Source organism: Cucumis melo, chromosome 12 (genome assembly GCF_025177605.1).
Source record: "Cucumis melo cultivar AY chromosome 12, USDA_Cmelo_AY_1.0, whole genome shotgun sequence".
Classification (NCBI taxonomy): Eukaryota; Viridiplantae; Streptophyta; class Magnoliopsida; order Cucurbitales; family Cucurbitaceae; genus Cucumis; species Cucumis melo.
The window spans coordinates 25,701,129-25,718,656 of NC_066868.1; the positions used below are offsets into that span (position 1 = coordinate 25,701,129).

The 17,528-nt window shown below is 33.0% G+C and overlaps 5 protein-coding genes across 5 annotated transcripts; 1 reads left to right on the top strand and 4 right to left on the bottom strand.

The window, feature by feature from the left end:
• Nucleotides 1-231: 231 nt before the first annotated feature.
• LOC103484210 (stemmadenine O-acetyltransferase-like) lies at nt 232-1,887 on the bottom strand. The gene is made up of 2 exons (XM_008441174.3): nt 1,244-1,887; nt 232-1,032 (listed from the first exon to the last, which is right to left on the bottom strand). The coding sequence occupies exons 1-2, from the start codon at nt 1,779-1,781 to the stop codon at nt 281-283; spliced, it is 1,290 nt and encodes a 429-aa protein (XP_008439396.3). The 5' UTR covers nt 1,782-1,887; the 3' UTR covers nt 232-280.
• A 4,534-nt stretch (nt 1,888-6,421) lies between these two features.
• LOC103484219 (stemmadenine O-acetyltransferase-like) lies at nt 6,422-8,433 on the bottom strand. The gene is made up of 2 exons (XM_008441184.3): nt 7,865-8,433; nt 6,422-7,301 (listed from the first exon to the last, which is right to left on the bottom strand). The coding sequence occupies exons 1-2, from the start codon at nt 8,403-8,405 to the stop codon at nt 6,547-6,549; spliced, it is 1,296 nt and encodes a 431-aa protein (XP_008439406.2). The 5' UTR covers nt 8,406-8,433; the 3' UTR covers nt 6,422-6,546.
• Nucleotides 8,434-10,384: 1,951 nt separating this feature from the next.
• On the bottom strand, nt 10,385-11,092 carry LOC127144190 (vinorine synthase-like). The gene has a single exon (XM_051079769.1). The coding sequence runs from the start codon at nt 11,090-11,092 to the stop codon at nt 10,385-10,387; it is 708 nt and encodes a 235-aa protein (XP_050935726.1).
• A 235-nt stretch (nt 11,093-11,327) lies between these two features.
• On the bottom strand, nt 11,328-11,873 carry LOC103488987 (stemmadenine O-acetyltransferase-like). The gene has a single exon (XM_008447964.2). The coding sequence runs from the start codon at nt 11,871-11,873 to the stop codon at nt 11,328-11,330; it is 546 nt and encodes a 181-aa protein (XP_008446186.2).
• Nucleotides 11,874-14,887: 3,014 nt separating this feature from the next.
• Nucleotides 14,888-17,514, top strand: LOC103484201 (uncharacterized). The gene is made up of 7 exons (XM_008441166.3): nt 14,888-15,229; nt 15,325-15,381; nt 15,613-15,699; nt 16,177-16,257; nt 16,359-16,471; nt 16,561-16,610; nt 17,226-17,514. Exons 1-7 carry the CDS (start codon nt 15,002-15,004, stop codon nt 17,291-17,293), a joined length of 684 nt encoding a protein of 227 aa, XP_008439388.1. The 5' UTR covers nt 14,888-15,001; the 3' UTR covers nt 17,294-17,514.
• The last annotated feature ends 14 nt before the right edge of the window (nt 17,515-17,528 follow it).

Genomic DNA, 17,528 nt, shown 5'->3' on the forward strand with positions numbered 1-17,528 from the left:
ACCATTGATCAACATTAATCCAAAACATATTGCAATGATATTTCCAAAGACAACAGCAAAAGTACAGTCAAAGGAAAAAGGAGCTTTTGTATGTTTATTTATTTAGTATGAATATTACTAAGGTAATAAAAAATAATAAAATTATATCATCAAATAAAATATAACATAAAATTCATATTGATGCCCACCTAAAAAAATTTCATATTTAAATGGATAGAAATACAATCAAAATTATGAAAATTTAAATGGATATTTTTTAAAAATAACAATAAACTAAATTTCAGGATGATGACGTAAAGGAAAGAAGCTCGGAATCATTTTCAAAAAGCGCCATATCATTTTCCTCCATATTGACCCATGCTTCGATTCCTTCACCATCGCTAGTGTTAACAAAAAGCACCACGTTTTTGTACGGCCGCCCAGGAGTACAGAACCACGTCGGTTTTTCCCAACCAAAGTCCGTTTCATAAACTGGAAAATTGCACCAACTTGTGAAGCTAAACATTTCCACTTCCCCTGAATAAAGCCTTTCCCCCATCTTCATTTTTGCCCTCAACGATTTCTCCGTATCTTGCAGCGTCTTTGTATATTCATCGTCGATTTCTTGTATCGCTTCTCTGATTTTACCGACCAACGACGGGAAGTCTTGTTTCTCGTCGATTGGAACGTCGGCGGTGGCAGACCACCAGATGTTGCCGAAGGAGTGATGCGGCAACGGTGGGTTCATTCGGTTGCGGAGATTGACGACTTGGATTACGGTGAAACGCTTTGCTTTGGTTGGGGTTTTTTGATGGGATAGAGCTATGAATCGGTTCCAGAGGAAGCCGGAGACGGATTCTACTCGGGAAGGAGGGGGTTGGTTGAGGAATAATGCGGCGGAATTGGCTTGGTTTTTTAGAGCAGCGATATTGGATTTATTGAAGATGAATCTTCTTGTTATCATTTTGTGCATACGGGATTGCCGTTTGTTTCCGCGGATTTCTATTGCTGGGAATAGGTCCGTCGCATCGAATGTCGGCACTATGGGGTACTCTGATGAAGAGGTAGAACAGATCAGGGCAATCAAATGCATACTCTATTATTATTATTTCTTTGGAAGTAATTAAATATATACAAATAGAAAGGTGGTTGCTATTTCTTTTCCAATTGATGTTGACTGAATATTGATAAATGAATAAGAATGTTGAAAATAATATAAATAAAAAATTTATAATTAGCTTAAGCTTTTAATTACTCTACTTACGGCTGTCTCCACGACAAGTGGAAGCCCAAGCTTTGGTGAACATGCTGGCGGAGGTGCCGTCGACGACCTTGTGAGTAACACAAAGACCAATCACAGCACCACCGCACTCAAAAACATTATATTGAACACCCAAAATACACTCCCTTTCAAGAACAGCATCAGGGGGAAACGGTAGCAGTCGATTCAACGAAGCAACGTCGTTTGGATTCTCCATAACTTCCGACAGGCTGCCGGAAACTCTCGCTTCAGAAAACGCCACGCCCTCATCGTTACACTCCACCAAATAATCCTCCACCAGAGTGCCGGCGAGAAGATAGAACCGGCTCAAGGTTTCAGCGAGAGACTCCTTCAATTTCCGACACCGATCGCGGTGGTCGGCGTCACCGGGGTAGAAGAAGAGGAGAGGAGTGTAGCTGGCAGGGGCAAATTGGTCGAGAAATGAAAGTTTGTGGTGTCGGTGGGTTGAAGGTGTTGGAGATGAAGGCTTTATTGTCTCTGTTGAGATTATTTCTATCTTCAAACTATTTATCATCTCCATTGATTGATTTCTGTGAACTTTGGGGGGTTTTTTCTTAGTGGTAATTTGGGATGCTTAATTGAGATGTGTTGGAGGATTTATATATCGTTGGAAGAAATTGGTAATTATGGTTTCTTTGTGTGTTATTTAATTTGTGTTTCAAAATTTTTAGTTGAATAAAAAAATAATATCTAAAAAATCTTAGCTTTTGCAAAACAAATAAACGCAATAATAATAACTACCACCACCACCATCCTCTAAGAAACAAAATAGTTTTATTTACTTATTAAATTTCAGGAAGTCTTTAAAAAACATGTTTCATGGAGTTCAAAGTTGGTTTCAGTACTTAACTTTTTTACGTTAAATACGTATGTTTGATTTAAAAAAATAAAGAGTATTACTGTTCAAGTCCTACCAGAATGTTTGTGTATTCAAATAAAGATTTATGTATGCATTGCGAAGAGATTTAATAAAGGAAAACGGTTATAAATGTAACAAAACATAAAAGCTCGTTTAACAAAGTCTATTTAACCATTTTTTAAATATTTCAAGTTTGCTTTTCAATCTTTCTTTTCTTCTTCGCGATTGTCTTACTCGCTATTTCATCTTCTCCAGCCATTTCCTCTTTTTCTTTCATCTTCCTTTTTCTACGATTTCTTTCCACCATCTTTCCTATTTTTCAATTTTTTATTTACGTTATTTACCTTTGTCTAGCCAAATCTAAATTATTGTCTAAAAAATAAAAGATTACGTATAAAAAGTATTGAAAAAAAATATTTAGATTGGAATAACAAACGTAAAGATGATTTAAAAGTAAAAGATCGTTAAAAAAACAAAAAATTTGGTGTAAAGAATTTTAAAAAAATCATTTGGACTAGAGTAGCAAATGTAAAAAAAAAAAAGTAAATGATCCTGTAAATAAATCTAAACGTGTACCAAAAGAATTAAAAAAAATTAAAGGTTGGAATTAAAATGATAAATTGTAGTCATATATAAACAATCTGTAGTAATATGTAAACGATCGCATATAAATTGTAGTCATATGACTTAAAAATTGTTGACGACGTGATTGACGGGACATTTTTAATATTTTACAGGGTAGATATTTGAACTTTTTATGTTTTCAAAATTATTGTATAAATATTTGAGAGTTTTTTTATATTTTTGAAAAAAATCCTTTTAATAAACGTTAAAAATGATGAATAATAAAACGTGGGATAGAGTTGGAAAGAATATTACATTAAAAGTTTTAATGGTTATATCTTATCATCTTGTAATTAACATAATTATTATTTTCAATAATAAATTGGTGAATTTGATCAATTTAATATAAATTGTTGTACAAATTTAGTTAAACCACTGATAAGCCTATTTCAAAAATAATAATAAATTATACGTAGAAAAAGTCGTCTTATGGTGGACCCCATTCCGAGGTCTGAAAGTAGCGACGCTCTACGCAGCATTTAATGTCGCATTTTCCTTTTTGAAATAGACATAACGTGTCATTACTCATTGCCACTTGCTTTTTCACACTCATTTTGTTATGTTATGTTATGTTATAAAAAATATCTTTCTGATTAACCTTGTGTCCTTTGTTTGACTTTTGGATATTACAAAAAAAAAAAAAAAAAAAAAATGTCTATATTGTTTGAGATCACGAGAATAACCGATAGACATACATTTCAATGTCCTCTTGTTCGACTTTTCATTTTTAACGTGAGCCTAAGCTTGGCATCCGAACACTGTAAAATGATCTAAACATGGAGCTTTACCTGCCTATACCTCATGCGTACGTGATAGTAAAATCCCTCAAATTTGAAAAAACTATTGAATTTGTTATTCACAAATTCTAAACTATTATTTGTCTTCAGATACTTGACATTCCTACTTGTTTGGTTCTTAACCTGCTTCTTCCATTCAAGAATATTTTCAAAAACTTCATCGTTTTGTTTCAATGGATACATCCACACTTTCCTTGAAAAATCGTCAATGATAGACATGCAGTATCTCGAACATCCCATAGAAGGCACCTTCATAGTACCCCATAAATTTGAATGAACATAATCTACAATACCTTTGGTTGTGTGTTTCCCTCTCGCAAACTTTACTCTAGTAGACTTTCCCATTATACAATGCTCACAAAATGGGAGTTCAACATTAACTCCTAGCAAACCTTTTTGAGAAAGTGCTTGTAAATCTCTTTCACTCACATGAGCTAACCTTCTAACCCATAACACATACAGATCATTTCTCAAGGTTCCCTCACTACAAGAAATCGGGATTTTTTCCACGTACAAAAAGGCGTTGACGGACGAAACGTCGGGACAAGTGGCTATTTTCGACGTTGGGATCCATACGTCGGGATATAGCAAAATCATTATTTTAGTATCACATTTACCTGATGTGTCATGAAAACGTCAAAAAATAAGAAGCCGATCCTGACGTTTATCAAACGACATTGAAAATACGAACACAGTTCCCGATAGGTTACACAGGACGTCAGGATAAACTCAAACATTTATTATGTGTCGAAGTAAGATCCTCGACGCTCCACGCATGGCGTCAGAAATAGAAATATAGTTCCCGATTGGTTGAGACGTTGGAATAAACTTAAACATTAATTATGTGTCAGAGCAAGATCCCCGACGCCATACATGGAGCGTTGGGAATGGCCGATATTAGTGACTCGTTGGAACTTTATCTAACTATTCTCGACGAATAGATAACGACGTCGAGAGTTTTCCTATTTTCGAGACAGAACTGAAATTTTAAATATTCGATCCCGTCTTCCCCGTTCTTCCATCCTCACAAGTTTTGTCGTCTCCGTCGCACACAACCGTCGTCGGAGATTCGCATCTTGATCGGTCTTCAGCGCGTGTCGTCCATCTGTCGCTCTTCATGCATCTCCCTCACCGTCGTTCTTCCATTTTCTGTAAATTCTAGACTATCCGAATTAATTTCTTTAGATGTTGGAACTGGTGATTTTCTTATTCCTTTCAAATATATAAATTTTATCTCTTCTCTTATATCATTATGTTAATATCAATTTAATAAACATATATATTGACATTGCCCCATCATTCTTTACTTCTCTAGCATACTTTTAAGGATATTTCAAATCTGAACATTGAGGACATTGTTGTTGTTTGTATGGAAATTTCAAATCTGAACATTGAATTTGTTGATGTTGAATGTATATTGATGCATATTGCTGTTGAATGTATATTGATGTTACACATTGTTGTTGCTGTTGAATGTAAACTTCTGCACATTGTTGTTGCTGTTGAATGTAAACTTCTGCACATTGCTGTTGAATGTATATTATTGATGATGTTGAATGTTTGTTGGCTGTTGAATGTATATTGATGTTTTTGAACATACGTTGATGGTTGTTATGTTGTATGTATGTTAATGCTTTTGAATGTATATTGATGGTTGTTCATTCATTCCCTACAAATGTATGTTTTGTTGTATGTATAGTATATCTATTTTTGATATCTAACTTGTTATGTATTTTAGCATTATGTGCAATGGAGGAACTCAAGTAGAGGAATGAAAAGTTGAACATTATTATGGCTAGTTTGATCATAGAGACATGGGCAACATGTGTAAAGAGGATAATTGGACATTATTACGAGTCGCGCCCAAAGGAATACAAGTTTGCTTGAAACAGAAAAAACCCTAACTCTAGTGGTTCAGAAAATTGATTTGGAAGAAATGAGCAGAAAATGGCAAGATCGAGAACTGAACAGGTAAGTCATAGAAAGTTCTTTACTTGCATATTAGGTAATATACAAGTGATAAAATTTCTATAGCTTACCTATTCGATTCTCGATCTTGTCATTTTCTGCTCGTCTCTTCTAAATCAATTTTCTGGAATCACCAGAGTAAGAGTTTTTTCTGTTTGAAGCAACCTCGTGTTTCTCTCGACGCAACTCCTAATAATGTTTGATTTTTCACTTTACACATCTTGCTCATTTCCCTATGATCATACTAGCTACAATGATGTTGAGGCAATGTAATTACCTACAATGATGTATGTAATTTATATTTGAACTACATAGAACATATATTTTTTTTAATATTTCAATTAATAATAAATTCGACTAGGTATTTTTGTAATTTTTTTTCAATTTTATGTTAATTCTAATTCAATTTAGAATTTTAATATTTTTTTATTAAGTTTACATTAATTACTAAAATTTAGAAATAAAATATTTTTTTTATTAATTTTAGGTTAACTAAAAAAATCAAATCTGATTGCATTGCCAGTACAACGTACTAGACATCGCTGACGCATATGATGAATAACCTAAAGAAGAAGATGAAAGTAATTTGAATAACCTAAAGAAGAAAATAAAAGTAATTTGAATAACCTAAAGAAGAAAATGAAAGTAATTGCGAATATATTTTGATCATCTTGTCGTGTGTTGCAATTTGAATAACCTAAAGAAGAAGATGAAAGTAATTGCAAATTTGCCATTGAGACAAATTTGCAATTCTACACAACAAATAAAACAAATTTTATTATCTCTTAAATATTTATTATTTTCTACGACATAAGAACGAGTTTCTTAATAAACAAATTTTTACAAAATAAAAAAGAATTTCTTGATAAACAATTACCCTAAGTTTATAAGATTAATTAATAAAATTATAAATTTCCAGACTCAAATGAAATATAACATAATTTTCAAATTGATACACACCTATAAAAATTTCATATTTAAATGGATACAAATACAATCAAAATAGTGAAAAGTTAAATGGATAAAATTTTCATATTTCAGGAAGATGATGTAAAGGAAAGAAGTTCGGAATCATTCTCAAAAAGCGCCATATCATTTTTCTCCAAATTCACCCATGCTTCGATTCCTTCACCATCGCTAGTGTTAACAAAAAGCACCACGTTCTTGAACGGCCTCCCAGGACTACAGACCCACGTCGGTTTTCCCCAACCAAAATCCGTTTCATAAACTGGAAAATTGCACCAACTTGTGAAGCTAAACAGTTCCACTTCCCCTGAATAAACCCTTTCCCCCATCTTCATTTTTGCCCGCAACGATTTCTCTGTATCTTCCAACGTCTTTGTATATTCATCGTCGATTTCTTTTATCGCTTCTCTGATTTTGCCGACCAACGACGGGAAGTCTTGTTTCTCGTCGATTGGAACGTCGGCGGTGGCGAACCACCAGATGTTGCCGAAGGAGTGCTGCGGCAACGGTGGGTTCATTCGGTTGCGAAGATTGACGGCTTGGATTACGGCGAAACGCTTTGCTTTGGTTGGGGTTTTTTTATGGGATAGGGCTATGAATCGGTTCCAGAGGAAGCCGGAGACGGATTCTACTCGTGAAGGAGGGCGTTGGTTGAGGAATAATGCGGCGGAATTGGCTTGTTTTTTTAGAGCGGCAATATTGGACTTGTTGAAGATGAATCTTCTTGTTACGATTTTGTGCATTGGGGGATGCCGTTTGTTTCTGCCCCGAATTTCCATTGCCGGAAATAACTTCGTCGCGTCGAATGTCGGCACTATCGGGTACTCTGTTGAGGAGAAAAAACAGATAAAGGACAATCAAATGTATACTTTATCATTATTATAATTATTATTTGGGGTTATTAAATACAAAAAGAAAGGTAGTTGTTATTTCTTTTCTAATTGATGTTGATTGAAAATTGATAGAAAATTAAATATTTCCACCTAATTTTGCATATAAATTTTGGTAAAACATAGTTGATTACTGGTAAATTCTAACAAAATATTTATGCTTTCTAGAAAGAAAAATGTAATGAATTTTCTTTAAAGTATAAGTACTTTATCAAAAAAAAAAAAATTATTTGAGAAAAACTATTTTTTAATATAATGTTTGATAGCGATTTTGAAATTATTTAAATTAATTTTTAATATTTAAGATGTTTTAAATGAATCTTTTTAATCACTTAGAAATTAACGGTACAACGTAGTTTAAATTTGCCATTATATCTTTATTTGTTGAACCCAAAATTATTTTCCTTTTTCTTATCACACAATAAAAAGAAAAAGAAGGTTGAAAATTAATATAAATAAATAAGTTATAATAAGCTTAACCCTTAATTACTCTACTTACTGTTGTCCCCGCGACAAGTGGAAGCCCAAGCTTTAGTGAACATGGTGGTGGAGGTGCCGTCGACGACCTTGTGAGTAACACAAACAGCAATCACAGCACCGCCACACTCAAAAACATTATATTGAACACCCAAAATACACTCCCTTTCAAGAACAACATCAGGGTGAAACGGTAGCAGCCGATGCAACGAAACTACGTCGTTTGGATTCTCCATAACTTCCGACAGGTGGCCGGAAACTCTCGCTTCAGAAAATGGCACGCCCTCATCGTTACACTCCACCAGATAAGCCTCCACCAGAGTGCCGGCAAGAAGATAGAAACGGCTCAAGGTTTCAGCGAGAGATTCCTTCAATTTCCGACACCGGTCGATGTGGTCGTCGCCGCCACCGGGGTAGAAGAAAAGGAGAGGAGTGTAGCTGCCGGGGGCAAATTGGTCAAGAAATGAAAGTTTGTGGTGTTGGTGGGTTGAAGGTGTTGGAGATGAAGGCTTTATTATCTCTGTTGAGATTATTTCTACGTTGAAACTATTGTTCATCTCCATTGATTGATTTCTGTGAACTTTGGGGGGTTTTTTCTTAGTGGTAATTTGGGATGCTTAATTGAGATGTGTTGGAGGATTTATATAGCGTTGGAAGAAATTGGAAATGGTCATCGTTTTGGAATTTAAAACTATGGTTTTTGTGTGTGTTGTGTTCTTATATAATTTGTATTTTGTACTGTATTTTGTGAATGTTGACCGTTTAAACATGAACTAATTTTGTTGAATAAAAAAAATATCTAAAACTTCATAGCTTTTGCAAAATAAATAAACGCAATGATAATAAGTAATAATAACCACCATCATCTAAGAAATAAAATAGAGTTTTACTATTTTATTTAGTTATTAAATTTTAAATTGTTATTTTTCACAAATATGTGTTGATTTTAAATTGATATTGTTCAATAGAATATTTGTGTATTCAAATAAAGGTCTTGCAAAGAGTTTTAGAAAATGTTAGCAAAAAAAAAAAAAAAAAAAAAAAAAAAGAAGAAGAAGGATTTTATGTCGTTAATTAAATAGAAAATATAAAGTACTACTAAAATGGTTATATCTTACCATGTAATTAACGTGATTATTATTTTTAATAACCAATTATGAACTTGATCAATTTAATATAAATTGTAGTACAAATATAGGTAAAGTGCCTATTTCAAAAGAATATATATATATATATGTATATGAAAAAGTCATCTTATGGTGGGCTCCAAACGGAGGTCGGAGACACAGCACCGTTTGAAGCCGGCTAGGGACTGCTCTACGCAGCATTTACTCATTGCCGCTTCCTTTTTCATACTCATTTTTTGTTATGTTAAATTATGTAAAATGTCTTTGGAGATTACAATATATATATATAATAATAATAATAATAATAATAACAAAAAAAACTTTTCCTCAATATTTCAAAACTACATCGAAAATGGAAAATATCTTCAGAATTTTGATATAAATTGAGTTATGCTATGGCGTGTTAGATGACATAGAAACAAAAATTTGAATTAGCACGATGTTTTAAGTCATTGTCATACAATTCTAATTCCTTCTTTTTGCTTGAAATTTTAAAGAATTTGTACTTCAAGAATAGTCCTTGTAACTTTTGAAAGTATATAGTTATTTTTGAAATGTCTGGAACTAGTTTAGATTGACGAAAAAAAGAGAAAGTATTCTTCAAAAGAGCTTATTTTGAGCAATCGTTAAAAGAACCAAAATTTCCTATGGTATTTATTTAAAAAAAATGAAAAATATAAACATGTTTTCAAGTATGAACCCTAATTAAAGGTGTATGCTTTACTTGAAATTTATATTTTATGTTGGCAATGTTTGTTTTTTATTGTCGGGTTTTTTTAATACAACCATTGAAAAGATAAAAATTAGAACTCTTCATCTTTAGAATAAAAAATCACAATAATTATTGGTCAGCAAAACTTATTCTAATACTTTTGATTGTTTATCTATCATAAAGGATTCTATATTTATGCCTTTCATCCCTTGTGGCATGGACTTGATTTATGAATTTTGTTAGCCTTTTTTGTCCATTCCTTAGTTTTTGGGTAAAAGTCTATATAATTATGGTGCATGCCTTGTAATATTCCGAGATATGCATTAAATGAGAGTGAAGGTTTACAGGCTTAAACACTTAAAAGTTCATGAATAAACTTTACCATTTTGGTTAATGACTAATAGTGGTATCCAATTCAAAATGGTAATGCTTAGAAACAACCGACCAAAATTTTAATTAATCAAAGATAAATATATATTGATGAAATAATGCTGTAGCCTTGCTTATTCGACATATAATTGATACTGACATAGACGTTGGTGCATCTCTATACATTAATTGGAATATATTAATAAAATCAATAGATATCTTTGTATTAATAAAATTATAAATATTCCATATGAAATAAAATACAACATAAACATTAAATTGATACTTAAATGGATGCGACTACAGTCAAAATAGTGAAACGATAAACTAAATTTCAAGATGATGACGTGAAGGAAAGAAGCTCGGAATCATTTTCAAAAAGCGCCATATCGTTCTCCTCCAAATTCACCCATGCTTCGATTCCTTCACCATCGCTAGTGTTAACGAAGAGCACCACGTTCTTGTACGGCCTCCCAGGAGTACAGACCCACGTCGGTTTTCCCCAACCAAAATCCGTTTCATAAACTGGAAAATTGCACCAACTTGTGAAGCAAACCATTTCCACTTCCCCTGAATAAACTCTTTCTCCCATCTTCATTTTTGCCCTCATCGATTTCTCAGTATCTTGCAGTGTCTTTGTATATTCATCGTCGATTTCTTTTATCGCTTCTCTGATTTTGCCGACCAAAAACGGGAAGTGTTGTTTCTCGTCGATTGGAACTTCGGCGGTGGCGGACCAACAGATGTTGCCGAAGGAGTGCGGCGGCAACGGTGGGTTCATTCGGCTGCGGAGATTGACGGTTTGGATTGCGACGAAACGCTTTGCTTTGGTTGGGGGTTTTTGATGGGATAGGGCTATGAATCGGTTCCAGAGGAAGCCGGAGACGGATTCTACTCGTGAAGGAGGGCGTTGGTTGAGGAATAATGCGGCAGAATTGGCTTGTTTTTTTAGAGCGGCGATATTGGATTTGTTGAAGATGAATCTTCTTGTTACGACTTTCTGCATTCGGGATTGTCGTCTGTTTCCGCCACGGATTTCCATTGCTGGGAATAGCTCCGTCGCGTCGAATGTCGGCACTATCGAGCACTCTGTTGAGGAGGAAGAACGGATGATCAGGACAATCAAATGCATACTTTATTATTTATTATTATTTTTGGAGTAATTAAATCCAATTTTAATTTTCTTTTACTTATCAATTATCACACAAATAAAAAGAAAAAGAATGTTGAAAATAATATAAATAAATAATTTATAATTAGCTTAAGCATTAATTACTCTACTCACGGCTGTCTCCACGACAAGTGGAAGCCCAAGCTTTAGTGAACATGGTGGCGGAGGTACCGTCGACAATCTTGTGAGTAACACAAAGACCAATCACAGCACCACCGCACTCAAAAACATTATATTGAACACCCAAAATACACTCCCTTTCAAGAACAGCATCAGGGTGAAATGGTAGCAGCCGATGCAACGAAACTAAGTCATTTGGATTCTCCATAACTTCTGACAACCGACCGGAAACTCTCACTTCAGAAAACGCCACGCCCTCATCGTTACACTCCACCAAATAAGCCTCCACCAGAGTGCCGGCAAGAAGATAGAAACGGCTCAAGGTTTCAGCGAGAGATTCCTTCAATTTCCGACACCGGTCGCGGTGGTCGGCGTGACCGGGGTAGAAGAAGAGGAGAGGAGTGTAGCTGCCGGGGGCAAATTGGTCAAGAAATGAAAGTTTGTGGTGTTGGTGGGTTGAAGGTGTTGGAGATGAAGGCTTTATTATCTCTGTGGAGGTTATTTCTATCTTCAAACTATTCTTCATCTCCATTGATTGATATGCTTCATTGAGATGTGTTGGAGGACTTATATAGTGTTTGAAGAAATTGGAAATGGTCGTCTTTATGGAATTTAAAATTATGATTTATATAGTGTTATATAATTTGTAGTTTTCTTTATGAATTATTGACCGTTTATCAACATATTGTGTGGCATTTTCCTTTTTGGAATAGACATATTATGCGTCATTAGTCATTGCCGCTCTCATACTCATTTTTGCTATTTTAATTGTTACATTATAAAAAATGTCTTTTTCATACTCACTTTTGGGGATTAAAAAAAAAAATTATAATAATAAAAATAAAATAATAGTGGAACTTTTCCTCTTTCAAAACTAGATTGAAAATAGAAATTGTCTTTAGAGTTTTCATATAAATTGAGTTATGTTATGATGGAGCAGATGACAATGACATGGAACAAACATTTGAATTTTATGTCATGGTCCTACAATTCTAAACCCTGGTTTTTGTTTGAAATTTTAAAGAGTTTGTATTTCAAGGATTGTCTTGCAACTTTTCAAAGTATACCCGTATTTTTGAAATATTTTGACAAGAAAAGATAACGGGTCCTTCAAAATAGCTTATTTTGAGTCATTGTTAAACGATTTATTTTTTAAAAGTTTGAATTGTTTTTTTTTAATTAAATACTTAGAGTGCGTTTGAGACGTAGAGTGAGTTATTATAACCTGGTTATTATAATTTATGTTGGGATGCATATTATTATAGTTGTATTATTATAATTTGTGTTTGGGTGTAACTTATTATAATCTGGAGAATATCAAAAGTGTTTTTTTTTTTCGCTTTTCTTTTTTGCAATACACATTTTTTTTTTCAAAATTATTTTATTCAATCTCGTTAATTATGTAGTTCGTTTAATAAATTTAACTATAATCTCCATAATGTAATTTTTTTTATTTATTTAGGAGATCGTATTTGAAATTATGTTACAGATACGTCCCTACAAATCTAACCATAAATTTAGCAAATACGTGGAAAAAGGATTAGGGTTCGAGTTATTTCGATATAAGCATAATCCTTGGTTATTGCATAATATGTGGGTCAAACGTTATAGCCTACTCCACTTCACATCACTCTCTAATCCAAACAACCCCTTAAAAATTAAACCAAACACAAGCTTTTATAATAAATACTATCTAAGAAAATCAACCCTAAATTTAGCTAAAACATAATTTGTGTTATCTTATTTGACACATGAAGTTATTAAGAAGGATTCGTCTAAACATTTAAGATCAATTAATAGTTCTATCTTTATTTTATTAGAACCTAAAAGTTCTTACGGAACTTATTTAAAAAAATGAGAACTAAACATGTTTTTAATTTTGAACTCTAAGTAAAGGTATGCGCTTGACTTGAAATCTTATATTTTGGGTCGTTGGCTTGTCTTTTTAAATACAATGAGAAGATAAAGGATCAAACTTCTCATTTTTAAAATAAAATATCACGACATTTTCAAAACTAAACTAGCTATACATTAAATAGGATTTAGGTTTAAACACTTATTTTTATTAGTTTTAAAAACATTAACTGAAACGAACTTTTTAAAAATAATAAGAAATAAACTTGATATCTTAGCTGTAACTAATAATTTGTGTCAAACAAAAACTTAGTTCAAATGATATCCAAGAGTATTAATGATTTAGTTTGAATCTCTTTATCCAATTCTTATACGAAAAAAAAGATCCATATGAAATAACTTTTATAGCACTTCAAAATTGTTTGCAGCATAAAACCACTTTCTAAGCATTAAAAAAGCTATCATTTGAAAGTCAGCAAACCCTTCCTTTGAAATTAGTCAATCTATATTGTAGGCCTCTATTCATTTTTTTCCTTCAATGTAATCTGTGGATATAGCTAGAGCTATACTCCTTCTTTATTTTCAATACTTAAATGTTAATTGATTTCATAATACAAAAATAATGTTAATTAAGGTGTAATTTGATAAAAGCATAAATATTGTAATACAACTTCCTAAAGAGTAATTTTTTAATTAAAAAAATAATTATTTATAAAGTTTCTAGACCAAAAAAAAAAAAAAGAGAGAGAGAACAACAGAATTCAAGATAATTTCAAATGTTGACATTAATATTTACTTTAATATAAAATACTTCAATTAAAATAACACGTATGTGATTTATATGCAACCTTCCAAACATAGTTATCATCTAAACATAAATAAAATTTAAATATACATTAGTTCCCAATCTTATTAAAAGATTTAAAATCACATCTAATTGAAAACCAATTTAAAGTATAACAAGAAGTGAGTCATACAAGGACTTCATTTATAAGTAGAGAAAGCGTCAATCGCAATACTAGTTCTTTGTAGAAAAGAATAAGTACTCAATAAGAAAGTCATCCTGAGTTGAACATGGAAAGGTTTGAATATAACTAGCCCCCTACGGGGCTTTTAGCTATTCTTATTCAAGTCTTGAAGTTCGTAACATCAATCAGAATCAATCATAATTCCACTGTGGCAGGACGAAAAGAATCGAAAGTATTGACAAATAAAGGATTAGAAGCATAACTAAGATAGGAACTAGAGTTGGACTAGCTTCATTCTCTCTTACGATACAGAGGTAGAATAGGATTAAATATGAATAAGTAGGAGAAATGTCTAACCTTGATTTTGCGGAAAGAGCAGTCTGAAACTAAGGCAGAGGAAGCTATTCGACTTTAATAGTAAATATTCTCAATTGAGCGTAAACGCTTAGAGGTCTGTTTGATCGACCAATTTATTAAGTTGAAGTTCGACAATTTACTCATTTATCGATGAATTCTATATTTTTTTTATTTATACTTTTTATATTCAATATAACTACATCTTGGCTTCTTAATCAATTTTTCAAGATTATGAAAAACTTTATTTTATAACTTTACACTTTAACTACAAATCTACTAACATCGAGAAACAAGGGATCTGCGGTTTAAATTTGTAAGAAAGAAATTGTATCTAAAAAGATGATATCAATTGTGGTTTATTTTACAATTTACATATTTAAAATTCCTCGAAGAAAAGGGGATGGGGACTGCCAGCCAAAAGCAACAACTTTGCCTCTCCGTACTTTACCTTTTGGATTGAGCTTTCCAAAGAGAGGGGGAAATGGAAGCTGTGGCCGTCTTCGGAAGTGGAGCTCCCCCGCGTCTCCGGCCGCCGACGAGAACCTTTTGCAGCTTAACCCGCTCCCGGACGGCCGTCCTACGCCGTTGCGACCATCTTTCAGCATTTCCTTCGAATTTTAATCTCTTCTCCAAATCTTCTACTCGTTCTCGTGCTGCTTCCAGTGACAATGAATCCTTCATATTTTTGCCACATTTGGTTGCCTCCCTGGTTTGCTCACTTTTCTTGCACTTTTTTGTTCGATTCCACTGGCTTTTTTAATTGACCTATTTTGAGATTAATCGATTTTGTCTTTTGAGGTGTAGGAGCGAGTCGACCAGACTTACATTATGGTGAAACCGGATGGCGTTCAACGTGGCCTTGTGAGTTTTCCTTTACGACCTGATAATTTTGTCCTGTTGTTTCGTTACTGTGCTATTAATGTTTCAATTATTGAATGTGAGTTCATTTGTGTTGAACAATGTCAAATTAAACATGAAGAAATAGAATTAGCAATGAAGGAATTCACAATTTTCTCTGTAATTATCGTGGAGAACTGCTAGGGCTTGATGTGCATTTTGAAGTTTTCTTGCTTTAACTGAGTTTGTCTTTAGGTTGGAGAGATAATTTCGCGATTTGAGAAGAAAGGGTTTAAGCTTACTGGTTTAAAGCTCTTCCAATGCACCAAGGAGTTGGCTGAGGTTTGTCATTCTCCATAATGTTTCTGAAGTTCCTTGGAGAATTTTATTTTTCTTCTAATTTAGGCTTACTTGAATAAGTTCAAAACATTTTGAGTGTGATTTTGTAATGGTGAAATTATTTTTGTCATGTTCAAAAATGCTCAAAACTTGGTTTTAATAATTCAAATTCTGTTTTGATGGTATGAAAATCACTTTTGAAAGTGTAAAATCAAATTCTAAGCCGATTTTGAGTGAATAAAGACATTTCATGGTGATTTTAATTATGAAAAAAGTGATTTAAACTATTTCATAATCCCTCCCAAGCATGCACTTTAAGTATTGTAGTTATACTTAATTTCTATATAAACAATTTGAAAGAATCTTCCATAAGCCAATTGATCGTTTGAGGCTTTCATTACACATTCTCCTTTTGATATCTTTCTCAACCATGGTTTTGTTTTGTTGTCTCTCTATTAAACTAAGCTTATATTATTACAGGAACACTATAAAGATCTTAAGGGGAAGTCATTTTTTCCTGGTTTAATTGAGTACATAACATCAGGACCTGTTGTGTGTATGGTATATTTCTCATAACTCCATTTCTGGTGTATTTTGGCCTATTATAAAAAATAAATAGCTACCTTGTAACTTTCCCATCAAAGTTAATTGTGCTTTTTTAGGCATGGGAGGGTGTTGGTGTTGTGGCATCAGCACGTAAGTTAATCGGAGTTACAAATCCTCTCGAAGCTGAGCCAGGAACAATAAGAGGGGATCTTGCTATTCAAAAAGGAAGGTCAGGCCTTATAAATTTTGATTCTTGGTGTAATATTCTGAATACTCTTGTATGTGTATTAGAAAAAACTTATTTGAAAATGTTGACAGGAATGTGATTCATGGGAGTGATAGTCCTGAAAGTGGCAAGCGTGAAGTAGGTAAGAAACACTGTGTGGTTTTGAAAAGGCTTAATTTGTGTTACATTCTCGTCAATATTACTATAATCTGTGGATTTTGTTATTTTTGTGGTAAAATTTTCATATTTCAGTGATTAGAAACTACATAAAGATAAATCATTTGTCTTAAGCTTATTGAATTGTTTGGTAGTAGTCTTTTACGGAACATGCTGGATCTCAGATCTAGGAGGCAATAACACAAATTCAAAATCACGAGGATTGTTTCTTCTAATTTAAGTGTTTTAAAAAAAAGTGTATTTAAGTTGAGTTATAATCTATTTTAGTTTGAGAAGAAAATAGTAACTATGGTAGTAAATTGGAGTTTTAAAATAGTGTAGATCGTAGTTAATTGATGGTTACAAAATAGTATTTACTTTAGCAAGACAGTAGTTGTTATAGTCTCCAAAAAGCCTTTTAGTAAATAAATCCAAGCAAACTTTGTAGTTAATAAATGTGGCAATTATGAAGTTTTGAGGTTCGCATAATGGACTTACTCCATTAGTCTATTATCAATTACTTTAAATTGTGTAAGAATTCACGAGATTTTGCACTATTTTTGACCTTGGTCTAAGTTGTAGACATTGTGTGTGCGTGCAGCACTGTGGTTCAAAGAAGGTGAATTGGTAGAGTGGGAGCCAGCTCTTGTACCGTGGCTCATAGAGTGATGTTGCCTATGAAGCATCCATGTCCTTGAGAGAGAATTGCGACTATTCTTGTTTGTAATCTTGAATTATAGAATAAAATGTCAGCAAGAGCCTTGTAATCTTTCATCCTCACAGAACTGTTTATGCAAAAAAAAAGGGGGATATCCATTTTGTAAGTCACAGAATTTTGTTATCATGAATTGTGAAATGATGCAAAATGACAACCATAAATTTGATATTGACCCCAAGATCGAAT

What these genes read in the sequence shown, in the direction of transcription:
- LOC127144190 (XM_051079769.1), bottom strand. Translation starts at nt 11,092, where the DNA reads ATGGAAATCCGTGGCGGAAACAGACGACAATCCCGAATGCAGAAAGTC.
- LOC103484219 (XM_008441184.3), bottom strand. Translation starts at nt 8,405, where the DNA reads ATGGAGATGAACAATAGTTTCAACGTAGAAATAATCTCAACAGAGATA. An exon ending in CACTTGTCGCGGGGACAACA is followed by an intron (nt 7,302 to 7,864) that starts GTAAGTAGAGTA and finishes TCTCCTCAACAG; the next exon opens with AGTACCCGATAGTGCCGACA.
- LOC103484210 (XM_008441174.3), bottom strand. Translation starts at nt 1,781, where the DNA reads ATGGAGATGATAAATAGTTTGAAGATAGAAATAATCTCAACAGAGACA. An exon ending in CACTTGTCGTGGAGACAGCC is followed by an intron (nt 1,033 to 1,243) that starts GTAAGTAGAGTA and finishes CCTCTTCATCAG; the next exon opens with AGTACCCCATAGTGCCGACA.
- LOC103484201 (XM_008441166.3), top strand. Translation starts at nt 15,002, where the DNA reads ATGGAAGCTGTGGCCGTCTTCGGAAGTGGAGCTCCCCCGCGTCTCCGG. An exon ending in CTTGCTATTCAAAAAGGAAG is followed by an intron (nt 16,472 to 16,560) that starts GTCAGGCCTTAT and finishes AAATGTTGACAG; the next exon opens with GAATGTGATTCATGGGAGTG. An exon ending in AAGTGGCAAGCGTGAAGTAG is followed by an intron (nt 16,611 to 17,225) that starts GTAAGAAACACT and finishes GTGTGCGTGCAG; the next exon opens with CACTGTGGTTCAAAGAAGGT.
- LOC103488987 (XM_008447964.2), bottom strand. Translation starts at nt 11,873, where the DNA reads ATGGAGATGAAGAATAGTTTGAAGATAGAAATAACCTCCACAGAGATA.